This window comes from Phasianus colchicus, chromosome 22 (assembly GCF_987193195.1).
Source record: "Phasianus colchicus chromosome 22, bPhaCol1.hap1.1, whole genome shotgun sequence".
Lineage (NCBI taxonomy): Eukaryota > Metazoa > Chordata > Aves > Galliformes > Phasianidae > Phasianus > Phasianus colchicus.
In genome coordinates this window covers 4,830,727-4,851,200 of record NC_143457.1, presented here as the reverse complement: position 1 = coordinate 4,851,200, position 20,474 = coordinate 4,830,727, and the positions used below count along the sequence as shown (strand labels likewise).

Below are 20,474 nucleotides of genomic sequence, written 5' to 3'. Positions count from 1 at the left end.
CCAAGTCTTCCAAGCATGAGGTTGGCATCCATAGGAAGATGTACATACCCACATGAGCCACTATGGGAGAGCTTGGTTGGATTCCACCCAGGAGATGAATGAAAACCAGTGGGCACGCAGGAGCAGAAAGAATAAGAAAGCAAAACAGGCCCCTTAAAAACATACTTAATCGTTTTCAAACTTTATTTCATGGTGATTGACGAAAGACACAAGTTAGTAATGGTTATATCATGCTGCTCCTCTACTGTGCATTGCCCTTCAGAATTCATACAGCAGTTCACAATGGTCATTAATTTACCCTATCAATGAAGCCACATGGACATTATTTAAAAAAAAAAAAAAAAAAAAAAAGAAAACCCAAACCTCAATGTCATTATTTTTCGTTGTTGTACATACATGTTATAAATGCTATTAAAAATAAAGCCGAGGTTGAGTGCACGGCCCCTAGGGAGCACTGCAGAATCTGACCCAGGCTTGACAATGAGGACACGGTGTCCTGTTTTAAGGCATTTCCAAGCCCCAGCAAAAGCAGACAGAGTTCTTGTTGCATTTTTTTTTTCTCTTTTTTTTTTTTTTCTTTTTTTTTTTTTTTTTGCAGTGACCCTGGCTTCATTTCAGTGGCATTCTGGAAATTGAGCAGCTTCCTCCATGGTGCCCTTACCCACTGGAGCTGGCACGCTCCCTGTTGGTCTCAGTGGGGTGGCCGTGTCATCCAGCTGGAAGCCCCAATGCAGTCATCACCCTCAGGACCCACACATTATATACAGCAGCCACTCAACACGTGCTATTGCCACGCACACAAACACTGGAGCCTCCACATCTCACAGTCTTCCCTGAAATATGTAACCATTGGGTTTTTAGGGGCATGACAATAGATCAAGCATTGACTTGCATGGGTGAGGGGAGGCAATGGGGTTCTTCTTGGCTTGGGCAAGAAGCAAAAAGCAAAAGGCAGCCCGAGTGGTTTGCCACGGTGCTCTCCCCATTCATTAGGTCTGCATTCAGGGCTCGTCCTCAGAAAAGCCCTTTGACTTCTCATGGCTGAAAGCATTTTGGAAGGGAAGGGCACACCAGAAGGTGAGATAGGAATCGGTGCAAAACCACAAAGCGACAGCCCCTGGGATATCAGGGAGCACCTGACAGCCAGCTGGACCCTTCCAACCCATTCTGCATGCTCCGTAAGGCAGTTGGCCACAAAGCACTGCCAGCTGCCTTCACAGGGTGGGATGGGGACACCGTGGTGGCCCAGTGGTGACAGATGCCACGTGGCAGCAGGGAACTCTTCCCATGGAGAAGGAACCTGAGACACGGTGCTCAGAGCTGCAATCCCTTTGTTTTTGCTTCGGGGAGACCCAGTGTTTGCACACATCTCACACACACACACACACATGCACACAGTGGCTGTGTAGCTGGCACTTTGCTTTCAGGACTCGAATGGAGGAAGACAACACTTCAAAGACAGTAAAGACAACACTTGAAAAAAAAAAAAACCCTTCCCCAGCTCTCCCATCCGGCCAACTTGGCTGCCATCCCATCCCATCCTGCTGGAGCCATTGCTGATGGCACTGGAGGAGCTTTGATCGTGGCATGGAAGCCCCTGCGTTGCACCGGGTGTTGCAAAAGCTTGAAGACAAAGGTAAAACGGTGAGCATTTGCCATGGCATGGGTTCTAACACCAGCTTACAGAGATGCTCTGCAACCATCCTCACGGTAAGCAGAGGGCAAGTTGTGCCAGGAGGTTGGAAAATAGATGTGGGTCAAGGCAGGACAGGTCCAAGAGGTTTCTTTAAAGCAGAAGAGGACCCAATCCCATGCCCTCTGTAGCCAGTGCTGGAAGGAGGGGACCCCCAGCTCCTGAGGATGTGTTGCAAGTTGTCAGTGGTGCACGGTTTGGGGCACAGAAGCTCTCAGAAGAGCAGCCAGGACAAGCAGGTGGTGAGGACAAGTCTGGGTCAACACAAAGCATGGAAATGAGGTTTCACAGCTGCTTCTGCATGTGTCCAAGAGGAGGAGGAGGAGGAGAGCCAACAGAGAAACAGACACTCCCTCCCCCTCCCCCCAGCCCCTCTCAGTCCAGCAAACAGGCATAAGACAACCAAAGAGCAATGCTTTTCTGCCTGCTCAGAGCAGACCTTGGTCTCTCTTCCAGTGCATGGCATCCCTGATTTAACAGAGCACAAAGGAGAAAAGCACTTGAGATCCTTACACACATAAATTATAGTGAGAGGGAGGGGGGAGGAGGGAGATGGGGTGAACACAGGGGCCTGAGATAGGCGAGTGGTGAACCCACAAAGGCCACAGGGCTTGCCAGCACCAGCATCCTTTATCCCCCCATGGTGTGAATGGCAACCCAAGAACACAAGTAAGGAGGGGAAAATAAACAAACCCCAAAAGAAGCTTCAAGTATGAGTGAGATTTACAACACGGGTGCAATGGGGAAGTTCTTCTGTCACTTCTTGGAGACTTGGTTCAAGGTTTGTTCTTTGTTGCTGCTGCTCGATTAGAGTCTGACTGACCTGGATATACTGCAACCGAACAAAATAACCCAACAGAAATGGTGGTTCCTCCCCTCCCTTTCCCCCCTCCCCCCAAAATATAAAAAGCAATAAGTTTACAAAAATAGAAAATAATTACAGCAATAGGCAGGAGGAAGGGAAGGAGAAGGAAGGTTCCCTGGGGGTCTATTTGGCTGAGCAGTGTAATATCGTGGGGTTGTTTAAAGCGTCCTCCACCAGATGCAGTTCTTGGCGGTCGACAATCACGTCCCTTATACAGCCAATAAAGCCAGTGCTGTAGGCTTTGGGCAGCTTGTGAGCCACGCTGAGCCGCTCCATTCCCCCTGCAAGAGAGAACAGGGATGTCAAAAGACACATCGTTGTGCTCCAGCACCCTGCCCACCAGCGTCGCACACACGTGCCTTACTCAGAAACCTCTTTCCTGACCAGAATTTACTTTGTGTTAGGTTAGATGTTTGGAATAAATTTACTCAGAGGCTACAGAGGCAACAGAACGGGTTGCCTGAAGAAGTCGTGGCTGCCCCGTTCTTGGAGGTGTTCAAAGGCCTGGTTGGATGGGGCACTGGGCAGCCTGACCTGGTGGGTGGCAACCCACTCCATGGCATGGGGTTGGAACTTGACGGTCTTTAAGATCCCTTCCAACCTAAGCCATACTGTGATTCTATGTCTTTTCAGAAGCAAACTGATGTTATTTGTATGTGAAGTCTTTGTAAGATGGGTTAGACCTGAAGCTAGAGCAGGAAGAGATGCTTCAGGAAGGCCAAACTTGTCCGAAGCGCTTGGATGCAAAGGCATTGCAGATCCCCAGCCACGAGTGCACGGGGTTTTCACTCTGCCCAAGCCCTTACCCAGCCACAGGGCCCCATCCGTGTCCAGCTGTGTGGCACCCAGCGGCGAGGAGCCAGTGATGGGAGCTTCATTGCCGACCTGGAGGGAGCCTTCTCTCTGTACTCTGCTCCGTCAGGGAAGGAGGAAGGGATAGAATTAAAACCCTTGGAGGAGGCACCCAGGGCTGCCCCCGCGGCAATCCATGGCACGCCAACCACGCCGCGCTCGCCACTCCCTGACCGCCCAAACGCGGGGACAGCAGAATGTCAAACCTTCTGCTGGCCAAACTAAAAGGCACGAACCTTTCCTTTAGCCTTTCCCTTTGGCATTTCCCAGAATGGAGGACAGGCGTGTCGCAGAACGCACCCCATTGCCCACATGCCTCTCCTCTATTCTTATCCAAGGACGGGAGTGACCCTTGGGGGCCTCGCTCTTGACCCCGTGTCACTGCTTGCCCATCCCAAAGTAATCCACCCCAACCCCATTCTTGCCCCCTTCCCACCTGTATGCTTTGATGTGGGTCCAGTGGTTGGTGTTGATGGGGACTGTGGACCGCAGGACGACTGGCTTGGAGCCCAGGTCATACATCATCTGGACGAAGCCATCCACGATGGCGAGGGCGATGTAGTCGGATCGCTCCAGCCCCTTCCCACTCCACAGGATCAGGCCCTGGGTGGCTTCTGTTTTGATGCTCAGCTCAAAGTGATTGGATTGCAAAGCCTTCTCGCTACATCAGGAGAGCACAGAGCAGTGTTAAAACGTGGCTGTGAAAGCAACAGGTCCCCAACCCAGCTCCTGCTCCCAGCAAGGCCATCACCAGAGATAGATAGCCAGAGATCTGGGCTCTGGCACCTGAGCTTGCCCATAGAGGCAGCAAAACCCTCTCCATCCCAGACACAGCCTTTTTCCAGGGGAGGAATGCTGGAAGGACAGCATTTTCCCCACATTGCTGTTTCCATCTTTCTCATACAGAGTCAACATCCACCCTCCTAGGATGCTCCAAGACACGTGCACACAGACAGGACAACACAGACAGCTTTTTGTTTCCAAGGGACACCACACTCGGAGGGCTGGACAGAAGCAAAACGCCCACTGTGCTCCCAGGGTAGAACCACAGAATCTCTGAAGTTGGGAAAGACCTCTAAGATCCCCAACCCTCCCTCACCATGCCTACTGACCCTCAATACCACATCTCCATGGTTCTCAACAGGGACAGAGACTCTCCCACCTCCCTGGGCAGCTTGTGCCCATGCCTCACCACTCTCTGGGAGAAGTTTTTCCTAATATCCAACCTGTAGCTCTGTTTCCCTTTCACCCACTGCCAAACAAAGGCCCCAAGGAACAAGGGACAGAGCTGCTGCTCATCTGCTGGGGCTTCCTTTGTGCGTTTGCTCTCACCACCTGCAGAGCTGCATCCTTTACAAACAAAAAGCCCAGAGTATACAGCATACAGAAGGAGCATGGAGACATGGACACGCAGAGGCAGGGAGAGCAGAGCACGGGGCACAAGAAGCCTGGCACAACTCACCTGGGCTCTGCGGGGTAGTCCAATGCGTCAGGACTTAGATGCAGGAAGAAAGGGGAGCATGCAATAAGCACGAGGCAGCAGAGGAGACCCTGCCCTCCCACCCTGCCCAGCCTCAGCAGTTCTTGGGCTGAGCTTCCTCAAGCCAACAAGACAAGTGTGCATGTTGCTGCTGTCCCAGAGCCCTGTCCCAGCACGGCGATGCTCTCCTGGGTTGGGATTGCTTATGTTCCTGCTGATCCCTCATGCTAAAATGTTGGGGTGTGCAGCCAGGCAGCTAGGATGGGATAGTGGGGCACTGCTGGGGAAGGGACATTTTGGGGAAGGGACCTTCTGGGGAAGGCCCCGTGCAAGGAGCACTTCATGGCCAGCCACCTGCCAGCCTTTGGGATGGGGAATGGGAGCTGCACGGTCACGTAAGGCTGCTCTGAGTCAGCCTCAGGGCACTTGGGCGTGCACAGAGAAGGGGAAACCCAGGAGTACAGCTGTTCTTGCTGGCACTGCTGGGTGCGTTAGGGGCTCCAGCTCCAGAGATATGTACGTATCACAAGGTATGTTCAAAACAAAATGTACGGGCATGTCACGGCCAGCAGAGCCCAGAGAAGCAACTGGAGCGCCGGTCCTGCCCGAGGCACACCCGATATCTGTCTGCAAGAAGGAGAAGTGACTTTTTATGGGCAACCCAACGAGCCCTTGAGGCCTGGTGAGAGCCGCTGCCAAATCCCAGCTGAGGGGTTTGGGAAGAAGTGCTAAGCTCCCTTTGCAGGATGGGGCATGCACAGCCCAAACGGGCACGGGCTGGCTCAGGTGGGGAGGTGGCTGGGGAGGGTGACCTTCCCCTTGCGGGTGCTAGGAGAGACAAGACATGAAGGCAGCAGCTTTCTGCTCCTCTGCAGGGATGTGGTTCATCAGTGCTGCTTGTCCACTTATTTTATTTCCATATTTAATACTTTGCTGCTGATGGAAGAGGCTCGTACTGGGACCTTTCCTGCTCTGCGCTCATCCCTTGGAACTAAAGCTAAGTTGCAGCAAGCAACATCTGCCTGCAGCAAAGCCAAACAGCAGCCCCGGCGAGTCACCAGAGCTGTGCCATCCTTGCCACGGGCTGGGAGTGCCCACCCGTGGCAGCCCCAGGCAAATGTCCCCATGCCTGTCCCCATCCTGTCCCACGGGTGGGCTGCAGGGAGGGCTGTACTTACGCGGGGATCTCATTGCTCAGGTGGCTTGAAAACAAAGAAACAACGACACTGAGAAGAGACGGACAGACAGAGAGACAGACAACAAACAGAACGCAGACACTCTCCTCAGGCAGGAATTTAGTGCAAGAGCGGTCAGAGGGTGCAAAGAGGAAATGGATGGAGCATAACATCAGTGTCACCCCACCCCAGCACCCAGACCCAACGCTGGCATTGTGGGGAACCCCTCCATCAACAAGGCAGTTTTTGAGGCATGGGCTGGAAGTGAAGGTTCACAGCCTCTCTTTGGACATTGGTTTTAGGCTTCTTTGCCCCTATCTCTCCAACTCCTCGTTTTGATCACAGCTCAGCTCCACAGCCAGGTTACCTCTTTGTCACGGCGTTGTGGTACTCCATGTACGTCCTACCATCAAATGCAATGGCCTCTGCATCTCCAGCTGCCTTCTCAATGATCACTGAAGGTGGGAAAAAGAAGAGCTGTCAGGAAACACAGCACAGCCTGTCTGTCTGTCCTTGGGGGATCAGGAAGATCCTCCTTTATCCACAAAGGAGGGAGGCAGGCACAGACATGGCAGCACAGCAACCCTGAACTCTGACTTTACAGGCAGAGCAAGGGCCAGCTTCCAGTTTTGCAGCCAACTGACATGAAATCTGCAGCTTTTGTGGTTTCTTGGCTAAAGTCAGGGAGGAACCTGGGCTTGGTGATGGTCCCCACCACCCATCTGCAGGAGACTGCCAACCGGCCAACACCCTGTGCTTCCCCAGCACAACAAGAAGATGGAACTGGTGGGGGTTCCTGCCATGACAGCCTCACCTTTCTCGCAGTGAGCCCCAGAGAAGCCTCTCTGGCAGACACACTCGTAGCTCTCCATCCGGGGGCTGCAGGTGCCTCCATTCTGGCATGGGTTGGGCTTTTGGGTGCAGGGGTGGGCGCGGAAGGGGGAGATTTCAACAGCACTGCGGATGTGCTGCTCCTTCAGCAAGGGAATCCCTTTGATGGAGATCTGGAAGGTGGGGAAGGACAAGAGTCAGCCTTTGTACCCCATAACTATGAGCCCTGAGCCCCACACGTCCTCGTGACACATCCTTGTGCATAGGAACTCGTGTGCTGGGGATGTCCTCATGGAGATTGGCACGTCTGGCACCAGGCTTACCCTCTGCACAGCTCCATAGAAGCTGGTGGAGATGGCTGCAGCTCGAGCCAGCTTGCTGAAATCGGGGGCTCCCCCCACGTAGAATGGCTCCTTCAGGTTCAGGAAGGCATGAGGCACCTGGCAAGGAGGGGAGATGAAAAGAGATTCATTCAGATGCTGCAGCAAACCTGATCTAGCGAGTGGCATCCTTGCCCTGCCAACCCAAGCCATTCCATGACTCTGTCGGCCATTTCAATGATAAAAAGGAGGTTCTCCTCTAACTCAAATGATTTGGGAGCCTGAGCCATGGCAGCAGGACCAGGATGCAGTTATATGAGTCACTAGCTAATGCTTTGTGGAGTTAACACAAGAAACATGACCAGATTAATTGTAATGCTTCCGAAACAAAAATGCAACAACTGGCTGGAAATTAATGAAGAGGAAACGAGTGTCTCTAATCTACAGAGATCCTAAAGCTGCTTGGTCAGATGGGAAGGGGAGCAGGTGAGACACTGAGATCTGGATGGAAAACAGAAGAACAACGTGCCAATGGCAGATGAGATGGAGGTGCAGTGGGTCATACTTATCTGTACCTTACGGGATTTCTGGGATCCAGACAGCAGGGGAAGGAAAAATACAAATGCAAATCAAAGGGAGAGAGAGAGAAAGAGAAAGAGAAATGGAAGATCAGTGGGTAACATCACAACATGCAGGGTTGCAAGAGCAAGGAGTGTGCAGCGGCTGTCCCACAGCATCCTCAGCTCCCAGGTCTCGCCCACTCCTCCTCCACCCTCCATGCACCTCCAGGATTAAAAGCCCACAAGTCTGGTATCTCAGCTGGTTTCACACAGGAGGGGAGCAGGGTTGGAAGCCCAGAGAGGTCTGGGCAGCTTGCTTTGGCCTGTCAACGTACCGGTGACTCTCCCATCACCCTCTCGCCATTGTTGATCCTCATTACCCCTTTGCGCCCACTCCTCTCCAACAAAACGCTTATCCAGGTGTTGAGGGGAACTGGCTCTTTGCTCCTGGTGGTGGGAAGGGAGGAGAAGACATACAGTGAAAGCTCTGCAATGAGCCCCTGTGAATACCCACTGCACCTGTACAGGCACAGCCCATGGGATAAGCCCCAGTCACAGCCAACAGGAGTCACTGCTGCCAGCATGGGACCTCCCCTGCATCCATCCTGGGGATGGAGCTCCAGGCAGCACTGGGCAGTGGAAGCAGCCACCATCCCTGTCATCACCACCATCCTGCTTCCAGCCCTACCTGAGCACAGCTGCCCCTTTGCCCAGGTCGTATCGATATTCCAGATAGCCATCGTGCAAAGCCAGAGACACAAAGTCTCCTTTGCCATCTGTCTTCTGCCCATTGTAGAAGATCATGCCGCTGGGACTCTTGGCCAGGAACACCACTTCCATGGACATTTTGTCCCTGAGAAGAGAAGGATGACAAATACCCCTCAAACCAGCTGCCCACAGACTCTTCCACCACCCTTGTACAAAGGGCCCTGGAGAAATCTGCCTGCCTGGTCCCACAGATCTCTTAGGGATGCCACCCATTGACCCAACAGGCAGAACTGCCATGTAGGAGAGACATATGCCACCTTCAGGATACCAGCCTGCAGTGCTCACCCAGCCCACTGCAGCACAAGGCACCTTGGCACATCACTGCCGCAGCCTGGCAACAGCAATTCCAGCAATCCCAGACCCTCTAGGTAAAATCTCCAAGGTTTTGCCATTGGCAACACTCTCTCGAGCACTTACTGCAGGTCAGGAACGAAGGTCTGCAGCCCGTTCAGCTCCAGGTAGGAAAAGCCATTGAACTCTGGGAGGAAGGGTATGGTGTGGTCTTGCTCCGTCACTGGGCACAAACGAGGGAATGGTGAGGAAGAGGAGGCAGAGCAGCTTCAGCATCAAACAGGGGCTCCTAGTCATGCAAGCTGAGGACATCTGCAGCTCCAGCCCTCCCCAGCCCCAACACACCTCGCTCACAGAACTCTCCTTCCCGCCCCATGGGACAGGCACACATGGCACCTCCCTCTGGCAGCACCAGGCAGGTGGCAGAGATGTGGCACGGCGTTGGGTCGCATGGGTTCCTCTCATCAGCACACGTTGGACCTGCAGCAGAAGAGCAAGATGGTCACATGGGCATCCCTAACAGCCAGCAGGCACGATCTGGCCAAAGACAACCCTGCTCTGGGGTGGGTAGAGGATGGCATGTCCCCTGATGGCTCTGCCAGCCTTTCTGTCCTACCTCAGGTTGGGCTCACATGGCCCAAGGACCCTCTGCAATGGACCCCACAAAAGGACAGGTGATGCCCACACATGGCTCTGCCCTCAAATACACAGATCCTGTCCCCTGTCTCATGTATGTATGGAGAGATCTGAAATTGACTCTGTCTCCAACGGGCATGGCTTCATCCTACACTTCTTGGAGGCATTGCCAAAGCTCCCCACTGCATCTTCCCCTCTGCCACCCCAAAGGCTTTTGAACCCCTCATGACCACCCAGCAGGACCAGGAGCCCCAGCAATGCCCTGCCCCGTACCGGTGTAGGAGTGGAGACACTCGCAGTGGAACATCTCTGCCTCCTTGACGTGGCAGATGCCCCCATGGTGGCAGGGATTGGGGTGGCAGGGGTCGTTGCCGCACTCGCCCACCCCGCTGCCGTACAGCACATCGCTGCCTTTCTCCCGCAGGTCGTACATCTGGTTGTTCACATCCAGGAGGCGGATGCAGCCCTTCAGGCCAACCGTAGCTGCAGTACGCTCTGCCACTCTGAAGGGACAAAAGGACACGGTGAGCGGGGGAGAAAAACACCAGCACTTTCCATGCACTTGGTTTAATGGGTGCCCCATCGGGGTGCCACAGCACGGTGCAACGCCTTTACTCACACAGCCATCTGGTCCTCGGGAGCTCCTCCAACAAAGAGGTCGGTGTCGAGGTTGAGCCCATCGGTGCCCGTGGGGCTCTCCCCACTGACGTGGGGCTCCCCATCCACAGCCAGCATGCCACTGCGGCGGTTGCGGTTCACCACCAGCTGGTGCCACTTGCCAGGCTCCACGCGCACCTTGCTGGTGATGACGCCCGTGCCAGAGCCCGTGTTAAACCTGGAGCAGAGGATGGGGAGGGCTGACAGCCGTGCCACCTCGCAGAGAGGTTGCATGCACCGTAAGGGCAGCTGCGCCCCAGGCTGAAGCTGAGAACTTGAATCTGTGCCTTTTTGGAAAGGGAAAAATAATTTTACCTCGGGTTTCTGGGGCTTTTCTCTCCCTCTACTCCCCCTATGTTTCTTTTTACAGTGTAAGAACAGCGCCAAAAAAAGAGCTCCAAAAAAAAAAATCAACCTCCTACACCTTCTTGCTTTTTAAAATTCAAACCGAGCGACACGAATTAATCAAAGTGCCACAGGGAAATACACTGCAAAAACTGCTCCCCCTCTTCTCCATTTGCTCCTACCACTCCCTCATCTGGGAGCCTGCACCTAGGGCACCCACCTGAGCTCCACGAAGCCGCCCACCAGCGCCAGGGAGATGAAGTCCTTGCCATGATTCTGCCCGTTGTAGAGCAGCAGCCCGCTGAGCTCCGTGGCCCTGAATTCCATGGCGATGCGCACGGTGTGGTACGCCTTCATCATCTTGAAGGCCAGGTAGGACTTGCCACCGAAGCTGGGGATGAAGTACCTGATGGCTGCAAGAGGCAGGGAGGGAGGAGAGCAAGCCCCGTTAAAAGGAACAGGATTCAGCATCCGCATCCAGAAGCAGCTTCAAGAGCTTCAGCTTAGAGCTTCAGGGATGCAGCTTTCCAGGAATCAGCACTCGGAGCCACCCAGAGCTCTGCTGTGACAGTGGGAGCTCACAGTGTGTAACAGCAGCTCTGGGTGAGCATGATGTGCAGGTGGCTGTTTGCTAAGCAGCTCTGAGCACGGGGGAACAGCACCTGAATCATCAGCAAAAGACAGCACCGGTCTCTCTGCGCTCAGTAACTTCAGGAGCCGCAGGCAATGCCACGAGATACAAAAGCAGAAGCTCACAATCCTCATGCTCCAGGGCACTGCCAGCAAGAAATTGCTGCTGCCACCTTCTTCTCCTGCAGCTTTGCCTCTTTCTATTTACAGTGCTTGCACAGTCTGCTCCTGGCTAGGGTACAGAGGTTACACTGACCCTTGCTGCACTAGCATTCAGTTCAGGGCTGGGTTTGCTCCTTATCCCCATTCAACCAGTGCACATCACGGTGCTTGGGGAGAGCATGCAACAGAACGAATGACTGGAGATCACTTTCCCACTTGTATCCCCCTCAGCATCCTTGGTTGGAACATGAGTTTGGAACCAAAAGCCCCAAGAGATTCCCTTCCCACGACTTTGCTGCCCCCAGTTTTCATAGAATCACAGAACCATTTGAATTGGAAGGGACCTTTAAAGGTTCTAACTCCCTTGCCATCCAATGACCACGAGCTTCATCTCCCCTAGGCAAACCAGAGGCCACCTACGTTTCTCACACACAGCTCCTCCTTTGCCCGCTGGGCAGCTGCAGGTGAACTCTTTCCCATCGTCCTCACAGGTGCCACCGTGCAGGCAGGGGTGTGAGTCGCAGGGTCGTGAGGGCTTCTTGGTGGTGCTGGGGGGTTGGCGAGTGGGCTTGCGCCGGGCAGTGGTAGGCAGGGTAGATGTTGGCCTCCTGGTGCTCACGGGTGCTGCCAGCTTGGCACTGGGGTGGCCCGTGATGTCCTGGTGCAGGACATGGGCTGTGGTGGCAGCAGAGGCTGTGGTGTGCCTCCGTGTGGTGGCAGGTGCCATGGTGGTGGCTGTGGTGGTGGTGACGGTGGTGGTGAAGAGCCTGGGGATCCAGTCTGGAAGGCAGCAATGCGTGGGGTGAGGCTGGTGCTTTGCAGGTCTCTTTGCAAAGAGGAAAGGAGCTTGGGTTTTGGAGGGAGGCTCGGCGAGACTGCTGTGTGCACCAAAGCATGAGGGCCCTCTCCCCTAACCCAAGTGCCCAACCCAAGGGATGGGGGATTGGCCATAGACAGACAGAGCGCTCACCAAAGTCCACAAATTTGACGTGCTCCTCTTGGGGCTTCTTCACCTGGATGGTCCTTTTCTTGGAGGCTCTGATCTGCTTCAGCAGAGCCGCCTGGACATCAGCGGCCGTGTAGGAAGTGGCTGATCACAGCCAGGAGAAAGACAAATGTGAAACGCAACCCCACCAAGCAGTTTTCCCTTCACAACCTCCCTTTGATGCATCTGAATCACTCCCTGCCCCACAAGAACGCTTCCAGCCTTCCATGCACAGCTCAGCACTTCCTGATTTTGTTGGACAAAGGGCACATCTCTGACAAATTACAAGGTTTGCTGGTTTCTCAGCACTGGAACAGCTCTTACCTGGGTCAAAGTGGGACTCCACAATGACACGGACAGCACTGCTCTGCCCCAGGTCTCGGACACGGATGCTCTTGAAATCTTTCTTAACGTCAGAATTTCGGAAAAGCTCATCCAACTAATGGATTGGAGGTGGAGGAGGAAAGGCAAACAATTGGTTAATGGGGAGATGAGGGGCATGGGGTTAGGCTCCTTCAGCAAAACATCTCAGGTCTCAGCGAGTCTCATTGGTTTCAACCTAGTTAGGTTTGCTTCAAAACCTCTGCAAGAAATCCCACTGATGCATGCAGAGAACAGTGCTCCTTTGGGTAGGGATAATTTGGGAAGGTCCCTATTCGTTATGGTCTGAATTCAAAGGTTAGAACAGGACCAAGGCAACATGGGGAAAGTGCAGAGGAGATCTCCATGGAGGAGATGTGTGCAGACCAGAGACACCTTGCAGTTCATATAAGGATTTGCTATTGTGTGGCACCTAAGTCTTACTGATCTCTTCTAAATCTGGATAAACCTGCTTATGCGCTTTGGAAAATCCCATAAGGCACCATTCTGCATCTCTAAGCACATGAATGCCTTTTAAAACCTGCCTCTCAGACGCTGCAGGATTTGTCTGAAGTCACACGAAAGAGACAGTGATAGTCCAACCACTTAAACACAGTCAGGGCTTTATCACCCTGCTAGCAGCCTGCCCAGCCTCGTGTGGGACCAGCACCACTACAGCTGGAGGGCACCACTTCCTTCCTTGGCTGCAAGGCAAAGACAGAAGAAATAACTTAAAACTGGACCCGTGCCATAGTCACCCCCATAAATTTGGGCACAGTGGTCTTAGAGGGGCAAAGGGGAGCACATCAGGTATGTGATGCCCTATGGGCCAATGCTGTGTTGTCATTTCCTCCATCCCCGGGAGAACAGAACCCAGTCAAGTCTTCTGTATCCTCAGAGGGGAGAACAGAAGAACCAGTGAATGAAGCCTTACGTGTGTGTGTTTGGATCCTCAGCTAAAAGCCACTATTGTATTGGGAAATATTGCTTTTGTGATGCAGAACTGAATGAACCATACGGTCCATATGCCAGGCACACATCTGCTTATATGACTGTACCGAGGGCTTGCCAGCTTCTAAGTGCAGCTTGGAAGCAGCTCTAAATATGCTAATCTCCTTGCAAAGATGCTTTGTATTTGCTGTGCCACGCTGCAGGCTGTGTTACAGTGCTTTTACCCCACCAATATTTCCTTGGCATGCCTTGATGTACACATTACTACGAAAGCCCACCTGCTCCAAGAGCTGGCAACACAGGGGGCTTCTCCTTAAGTGTGGGAGAGTGGATTTCCAAAAGCTGCATAGCTGAACTGGAGGAGCAAAGGGATCTGGGACATGTTTTTGCCTATGGGCTTTTCAAGAAGATGCAGGTGCTTTGGGAAATCCAAGAAATTAAGGAAGGCTCTCTCATCTGAATAGCCCCATCACCAAAATGATCTTTTCCAATCTGCATGATTCTGTGATTCTAGGAAAGCACCTGGCCCTTGTCCTAGTGGGGTGGCTGCATGGGGTCTTTTTTTCCTCCAAAGCAAGAAATGCACTATCTGGACTTCCAATCAAGTGCAAAGGACTCACTGCGCTCTCGATGCTCCTGGCCGTCTCCCCGAAGAGCTCTGACTTGGGGTCAGCCATCTCAGGTGTGTAAAACAACTCCTGGCCTTCCACCTCCTCCAAGATGAGGACTCCTTGGAAGACTTTTGTAGCTGCGGGAAGGAGGGCAGACAAGACAAACTCCTTTAGTTGGCTCACAGGGATGGAGGGCAGGCATCTGGCTGACCCATGAGGAGCGTTCGAGTCCCTGGGGGGAAAGGGTGATGGCAGTGTGTGGGTAGTGCCAGTGTTGGGGTTAGTGTGGATGGGTCTGGGGGAGCGCCATGGAGGATTAGTATCAGAGGGTGCTGGAGCAGATGGCAAAGACCAAGCTGAAGATGGCAGCTTTTACCATACAGTTTCCTCTGAGCTCCGGCCCGGAGAGCAGCCCCCCTGCACCGGCTAAGTAACAAGAGAAAGACATTAGCCAGAGCAGCACACAGTCAACACGGTCGAATCAGATATGGGCATGCAACAGGGGCACAGCAGAACCACATGTGGCTGTGGGCAAGGAGAAGACCTGTGCTGAGAGAACTGAGTAAAGATGCTGGGGTCAGCCTGGCAAAACTGCAATGGGAACCCGAAGTGTGGTTCCCTTCCAGGAAAGCTTTAGGAGCTATGGAGATCCCTGCTGTGGGTAACCATGTGGAGAGTCCGTAACTTATATTCTTTTGTGTGTTAAAAAGGGAAATGTGGTGTCCAGAGCAAAGAGGGGAGGACACACTGAGAGCCCAGGCCCAGGCTGGGGTCAAGGCAGGGCTCACTGCCAACATTTGCCCTGCTCTGTGCCCTGCAAAGGTTCTGTCCATCTCCTGGCCACCAAAACAGACAGACTCACCCGGACAGTTGCTCCCTTCTGCATCAGCAGCTGCAGTCTTGCCATCAGAGCAGCACCCGAGTGGGGTGTTGTAGCACGTTGCCCTCTCAATGGCTGGCGTTGGGGTTACCTGGCTTTCCTCCACCTCTTCTTCCCCTGCAAGGAAGTATTAACAAGGGTAGGACCTCACTCCTGTTAGACCATGAGGCTGGGACACAGCCTCATCTCTTTCACTAAGACCCCAGGTGACCTGCCAAGCAATGCTCACCAGCAGAGCCTGCCCCACTGGATTCCTGGTCCCCACTGATGCTCATCTCCTGGTCCCCACTGCCTTCTGCACTGCCTGATTCAGCGAAGGCAGGCTGAGTGGTGGCCAGGACCACTGGAGAGGTGGAGAGAGGGCGGACGGTGGTCTTCAGTACTCCATGGGTCATCCATGGTGTGGTGGCAGGTCGGGTTGTCGTGACACGCCTTGTTGTAGGGTGACTTCTTGCAGTGGGGCTGGCTTCCATCAGCAGGGAGCTAGTAGCCAGCTCGGTGATTTCTGTAGCCCGGGTGGTCAGCTGTAGTGGTGGGGGTATGATGAGCTTGTCCAAGGGCAAGGTGGGCAGAGGGGTGGGTGGCATCGTGTGGCTCATGTGAGTGATGGACTCTAAAAGGAGCAGCAAGGGAGGGAAGTTAAGAAGGGTCTGGTCTGGGAAAGGGTGCCCATGGTGATGTGAAGCACAGTGCAAGCCATAGGCAGTGCAGGAGGCACTCACCATGGCACTGCCCCACATGCTTCACTGTGATGAGCTGTCCCTGCCGGCACGCAATGGTCTTCAGCTGGCACTGGTCCCCATAGGTGACACCATCAGAGCCACACACCTGGGAGAAGAAATGATACAAGGTATGAGTTGTATCTGTTCTCCAACAAGCCTCAGGCAAAATAAACCTGTCCTCAAACTGAGCAGAGCAGCTCAGAGGCATCAGTGATGCACAACGCTCTGTGCTGGGGACACTCATGGCTGGCACATTCCTGCCCCATGCACCGAGGACAGTGACCTGGTGGGCAGGAGCTGAACTCCAAGCCTGGCAGGACCAAGCTGGCCACATGTACCTGTGCCCACAGCCCAGCTCAGCCCCTAGTGATCCCCCAGACCTTGGTCATGTTGGCCTCTGAGCAGAGTGGGGACGGGCACTCGCAGTGGGCAAAGCCGTTGACCTCCACGCATGAGGCCCCGAACTCGCAGCTCATTTCCTCACAGGATTTTGGAGCTGATGGATCTAGGGTAGGGAGAGAAGGGGGAAGAGATGAACAAAACACATACCAAGCATAAAAAAGCCAATGTCAAATCCAAACCCCCCTCCTCAGGTCTCAGCTCTCCCAGGGACTCCGTAAAGCAGCATTTCTGTGTGCCACACACCTCCCCCTCACCTTTTTCACAGCCAGCCATGCCCATCTTGCTGCCGTTGGGACACTGGTTGCACTTCATGCCAGTGATACCAGTCTTGCAGGAGCAGAGCCCAGTCATCTGCTCACAGTCATCACGCACTGAGCCCACCGGGTCGCAGTTACAGGCTGAGCAAGGAGGGGGAAAAAGAAATCATTAAACTGATGCAGTCGTGCAAATTTTGCAGAAACAGCCACCGAATTCGGCTCACAACAGGAACAGCATTAGGGTTCCTAGCTGGAAATGGCACAGTAGCCAGCACTCACGTGTGCAGCCACTCTTGCTGTCGGTGACGATGCCACGGAAGTTCCAGAAGCCAGGCTCACAGCGGTCACACTTGAGCCCCCCAACACCTGGCTTGCAGGAGCACTGCCCCGTGGCAGGGTCGCAGGCTCCTCCATAGGAGCCATAGGGGTTGCACTGGCAGGTGCCTGCGAGCCAACAGAGAGCACAAGGTGAGTCCTGGCCAAGTAGAATGAATCATAAAGTTTGGAAATGACCTCTAAGATCATCTAATCCAACCATCAACCCATCGCCACTGTGCCCACCACCTCCTCCAGCTACAAGGCAGGGCTGATCTCCAGGGATTAACCCGCTTGCTCTGCTCTCATCTACAGCTTTTTGCTCATTGACATCAAAGAGAGAGGAAGCTATTAGGAGTTTATTATTAATTCATTAATTAGGAAGTTGATGGAGGGAAGTGATCCAAAGATAGATGGTGAAATGCTCCCTTAGCCCCTGGGGAGCAGTGGGAAGGGGATGTGGGTTAGAGCTGGAGTGCAAAGGAGACCTTAGGAGCAGATAGAGGCAGGGAGATGGTGTGTGCAGGGCAGGAAGCAAGAGAAGAAATCTGCACTAGGGGTTCAAGTGGGGATTATCTCCTGGTGTATGTTTGTTGCCAGCACATACAGGACAGAAACCAGTGGGATACGGGATTCCACAGTGAGGAAGAAGCTCTTCCCATGACTGGATGATCTGTGGAACATCACTTTGACCATCACCATCGGGGTGATGCTAAAGCAAGATGCTCCACCTCCTCCCTAGCGTCCCCCTGACCCATTCCTGCCATCTCAGCCAGCTCCAGGAAGAGACGCTGGCTGAATACTTCTGCTTTTTAAATTATATGGTACATTAAGCAGCACTACATCCTCATCACACAGGCATTAGCCAGGCCCAAGCATGGCGTGAGCCGTGTCTCCATGGGGTGATGGGTTTCCCTAACAGGCAGTCACAGCCTCAGCTGTTAGCAGCGTGCTAATGCCTTTCAAAATGTACCTTCTGCTGAAGTGCTGACTCTGACGATGATTTAGTAAATATTAATGAAACTAGCTAGCTAACTGAGGAATTGGGAACTGAGGAATTCTCTCCCCAGAGTGGAACCCCAAGCATCCCTCCAGATGGGGACCATCACTCACTTGGGCACCCGGCTGCACCCACTCCAAGTGCCAGGGTCATGTTGTCCGGGCAGCACCCATAGATGGTCTGACTGCAGTGCACAACTGGGAGAGGCGGTGGGGTCGTGGTGAGGGCTGTGGAGAAAGGCAGAAAGGCACAGGGGCGTTATGGCCAACGCAGAGATTGAGCAGCATTTCTCAAAACCACGCGGTCCTTGCAGAGATGCTGGAGTAGGTGATGGAGTGAGACCCTAGCTTTGGCCAGGCATGAAACAGGAATGTCAGGGCACCAGGATGGGGATGGCAGATGCTGCAGGGACTCGCTCACCACGGCAGGCTCCTTGGCTGGTGACAAAGAGGTCCTGGCGTTTTTCACACCGCGTCTTCTTCAGCTCACACTCATTGGCGTAGGTCACATCATCAGAGCCACAGACCTGTCAAGATGGTGAGGGGAGATCTCAGAGCAGGTTTCCTGCCCATGGGATGCGTGTGGCAAGGTCACCAGGCTGAAGAGAGCAAGGACAGCAGCCCAGGAATGCTTCGTGTGCTTACCGGGCTGCGCGGCACTGCCAGGCAGGTGAAGTCACACACACAGCGGTCGTCCTCTGCATCCTCATCCCACCAGCCCCCGTAGTGCCGGCACCGGTCCTGCTCACACTCACTGCCATCACCAGAGCCTGAGCCTCCCGAGCCACATTCTGGATGGAAGAGAAGCATGGTGAGAGGCGGTCCTGGCAGACCCAGGGGAAAGCAAAGGGCTTAAGCAGGGCCACCTTGCCCAGGAGCAAGTGTCCAGACAGCTTCTGAATATCTGAACCATGAATATCTCCTGGGCCAACATGCCATAGAATCATAGACTGGCATGGGTTGGAAGAGACCTTAAAGATCACCCAGTTCCATCCCCCTGCTGTGGGCAGGGTTGTCAACCACCAGATCAGGTTGCCCATATGTTAGGATGCTCCTGCCTGTACCGCAGAGAAGATCCCCTCCCCTGCAGAAAGCAAGTTCTCCCATCATTACAATAATGAGTTAAGCAATGCAAATGGCATAGGGATGCCTTACCAGCTGACCAGAGGCCTTCTTGCCCAACCTATAAATGCTGTGCTCTGCCTGGCTGCCTCTCCATAAGGTGCCCAGAGCTCCAGCAGCAAGAATAGAGATGTCGCTGATTTCAAAGGCTTCTTTAATTAAAAGGAAAAAAAAAAAAAAAAGGAGGGGGGAAAAAAGAAAAGCAAAAAAGGAAAACCTGCCCCTTTTTATTGAGTGATCAAAGGCTGGGAGTTGGCATTACACAGAGAATTATTTAAGATCTTTTCCCAGAGGGATATCAACCTGAAATTCCCAAAGGAGGGCTGTGATCAAACACCATGTTCTGCCTTGCCCTATCCCTCAGCTCTGCCACAACTGACATCCTTCCCAGTGCAGTGAGATGGGGAATGGCAGCATCACAGCAGTGAGGTTTGGGGGAGGTCTGTGCTTTCAGCCTGCATTAACCCATGGCTTCACCCCACAGAGAGGGGAGCTCAGGAGGCTCTTGGTGTCTGACCACCAGCAAGGCAAGGCTGAGAGGTCCCAGCTTGCTTCCAGAGGGATGCTGAGCTGCTTTACCCACGTACCCAGAGATAATTAAAAGATACTACTGAGGAGAGTGGGATCATGGCTAGCAATGGGGGATGCTGCATCCTACAGGTGAGCTCCCACCTCCTCAACACTTTCATATTCTGGAAAGGGGTCGGGAAGAGCAGCCTGGTGCTGCCCAGACCTATCCACACTGTTCCTGCTGACAGAGCCAAGTGGGAACCATCAGGGAGCAGCACCATGGAACAACCCTGGGCATCCTCCTCGAGCATCTCCACCCAGAGCAACCCTTGAGCACCTCAACCACTCCCCTTCCTCCAGAATAAGTGTAAGATAAGGCATGCAATTCACGCAGCAATACAACTCCCTGCCCAGGTGACATCAGCCAAGGGAAGAGCAACAACCCACCGTCCTCACACGGCCCCATCTTGGCCACCTCGATGCTCTTCTGCTGCTGGCAGGAGGCTGCTCGGAGCTCGCAGCGGTTGTCATAGGTGAGGCCATCGCTGCCACAAACCTGGGCCAGGGGCTGCTGCTCACAGCGGGGACACACGCACTGCCCAGCCACACACGTGCTGCCGAAGGAGCACACCGTGCTGCCGCAGGACTCTGCAAGGACACCAGCAAGAAATTCCATTGACTCTCATTCCGGCTCCCGGGAGTCGCGCCCCATTACTCTTTTCTCCCAGTTTTAGAGAGGATACCCATGCACTGCTCAGCCCTTGAACACCAGACCAGCTGGACTGGTTTTATGGGGCTCAACGCGCTGCTTTTGCTCAAGTGTCATTTGTTCTAATGACAAAAAAAAAACCAAGGCAAGGCATTTAATTCATTGAGAAATCAGCACAGACGGTTTCCTGTGCTGGGAACACACACAAGCAGGGAAGAATCACCCCCTGGGGATGAAACCCCTCCCATTTTGATGGCAGCCCATTTCCTTTGCTTGGCCCCACACATCCCCACCCTCAGGTTACTCCGGTGCCTCCCCCAGCACACAGACACCCACAGGACCTCGAAGGGCCCTGGGTGAGCAGGGGGATGCTGAGCATCCGCTCC

At 53.7% G+C, this 20,474-nt stretch overlaps 1 protein-coding gene across 6 annotated transcripts in view; it reads right to left on the bottom strand.

The window, feature by feature from the left end:
- Positions 1 to 146: 146 nt before the first annotated feature.
- The window catches only part of AGRN (agrin), a 62,778-nt gene continuing 42,450 nt past the window's right edge, over positions 147 to 20,474 (bottom strand). For 3 of the 6 annotated variants that reach the window (XM_090123138.1, XM_090123139.1, XM_090123140.1), the window contains 28 exons: positions 19,827 to 20,027; positions 18,393 to 18,538; positions 18,169 to 18,274; positions 17,862 to 17,975; positions 16,713 to 16,877; positions 16,431 to 16,574; positions 16,155 to 16,279; positions 15,775 to 15,880; positions 15,282 to 15,665; positions 15,035 to 15,169; positions 14,182 to 14,309; positions 12,575 to 12,689; positions 12,236 to 12,355; positions 11,686 to 12,045; positions 10,694 to 10,886; positions 10,091 to 10,306; positions 9,745 to 9,974; positions 9,181 to 9,315; positions 8,962 to 9,058; positions 8,465 to 8,629; positions 8,112 to 8,223; positions 7,792 to 7,803; positions 7,220 to 7,336; positions 6,880 to 7,069; positions 6,433 to 6,520; positions 3,847 to 4,071; positions 3,365 to 3,468; positions 147 to 2,839 (listed from right to left, as the gene is read on the bottom strand). In XM_090123138.1, the coding sequence (XP_089979264.1) occupies positions 2,682 to 2,839; positions 3,365 to 3,468; positions 3,847 to 4,071; positions 6,433 to 6,520; positions 6,880 to 7,069; positions 7,220 to 7,336; positions 7,792 to 7,803; positions 8,112 to 8,223; positions 8,465 to 8,629; positions 8,962 to 9,058; positions 9,181 to 9,315; positions 9,745 to 9,974; positions 10,091 to 10,306; positions 10,694 to 10,886; positions 11,686 to 12,045; positions 12,236 to 12,355; positions 12,575 to 12,689; positions 14,182 to 14,309; positions 15,035 to 15,169; positions 15,282 to 15,665; positions 15,775 to 15,880; positions 16,155 to 16,279; positions 16,431 to 16,574; positions 16,713 to 16,877; positions 17,862 to 17,975; positions 18,169 to 18,274; positions 18,393 to 18,538; positions 19,827 to 20,027 (4,391 nt within the window). In that variant the 3' untranslated portion in view covers positions 147 to 2,681. The remainder of the gene's footprint in view (positions 2,840 to 3,364; positions 3,469 to 3,846; positions 4,072 to 6,432; positions 6,521 to 6,879; positions 7,070 to 7,219; positions 7,337 to 7,791; positions 7,804 to 8,111; positions 8,224 to 8,464; positions 8,630 to 8,961; positions 9,059 to 9,180; positions 9,316 to 9,744; positions 9,975 to 10,090; positions 10,307 to 10,693; positions 10,887 to 11,685; positions 12,046 to 12,235; positions 12,356 to 12,574; positions 12,690 to 14,181; positions 14,310 to 15,034; positions 15,170 to 15,281; positions 15,666 to 15,774; positions 15,881 to 16,154; positions 16,280 to 16,430; positions 16,575 to 16,712; positions 16,878 to 17,861; positions 17,976 to 18,168; positions 18,275 to 18,392; positions 18,539 to 19,826; positions 20,028 to 20,474) is intronic. The other 3 variants (XM_090123137.1, XM_090123141.1, XM_090123136.1) reach the window with 2 other exon arrangements.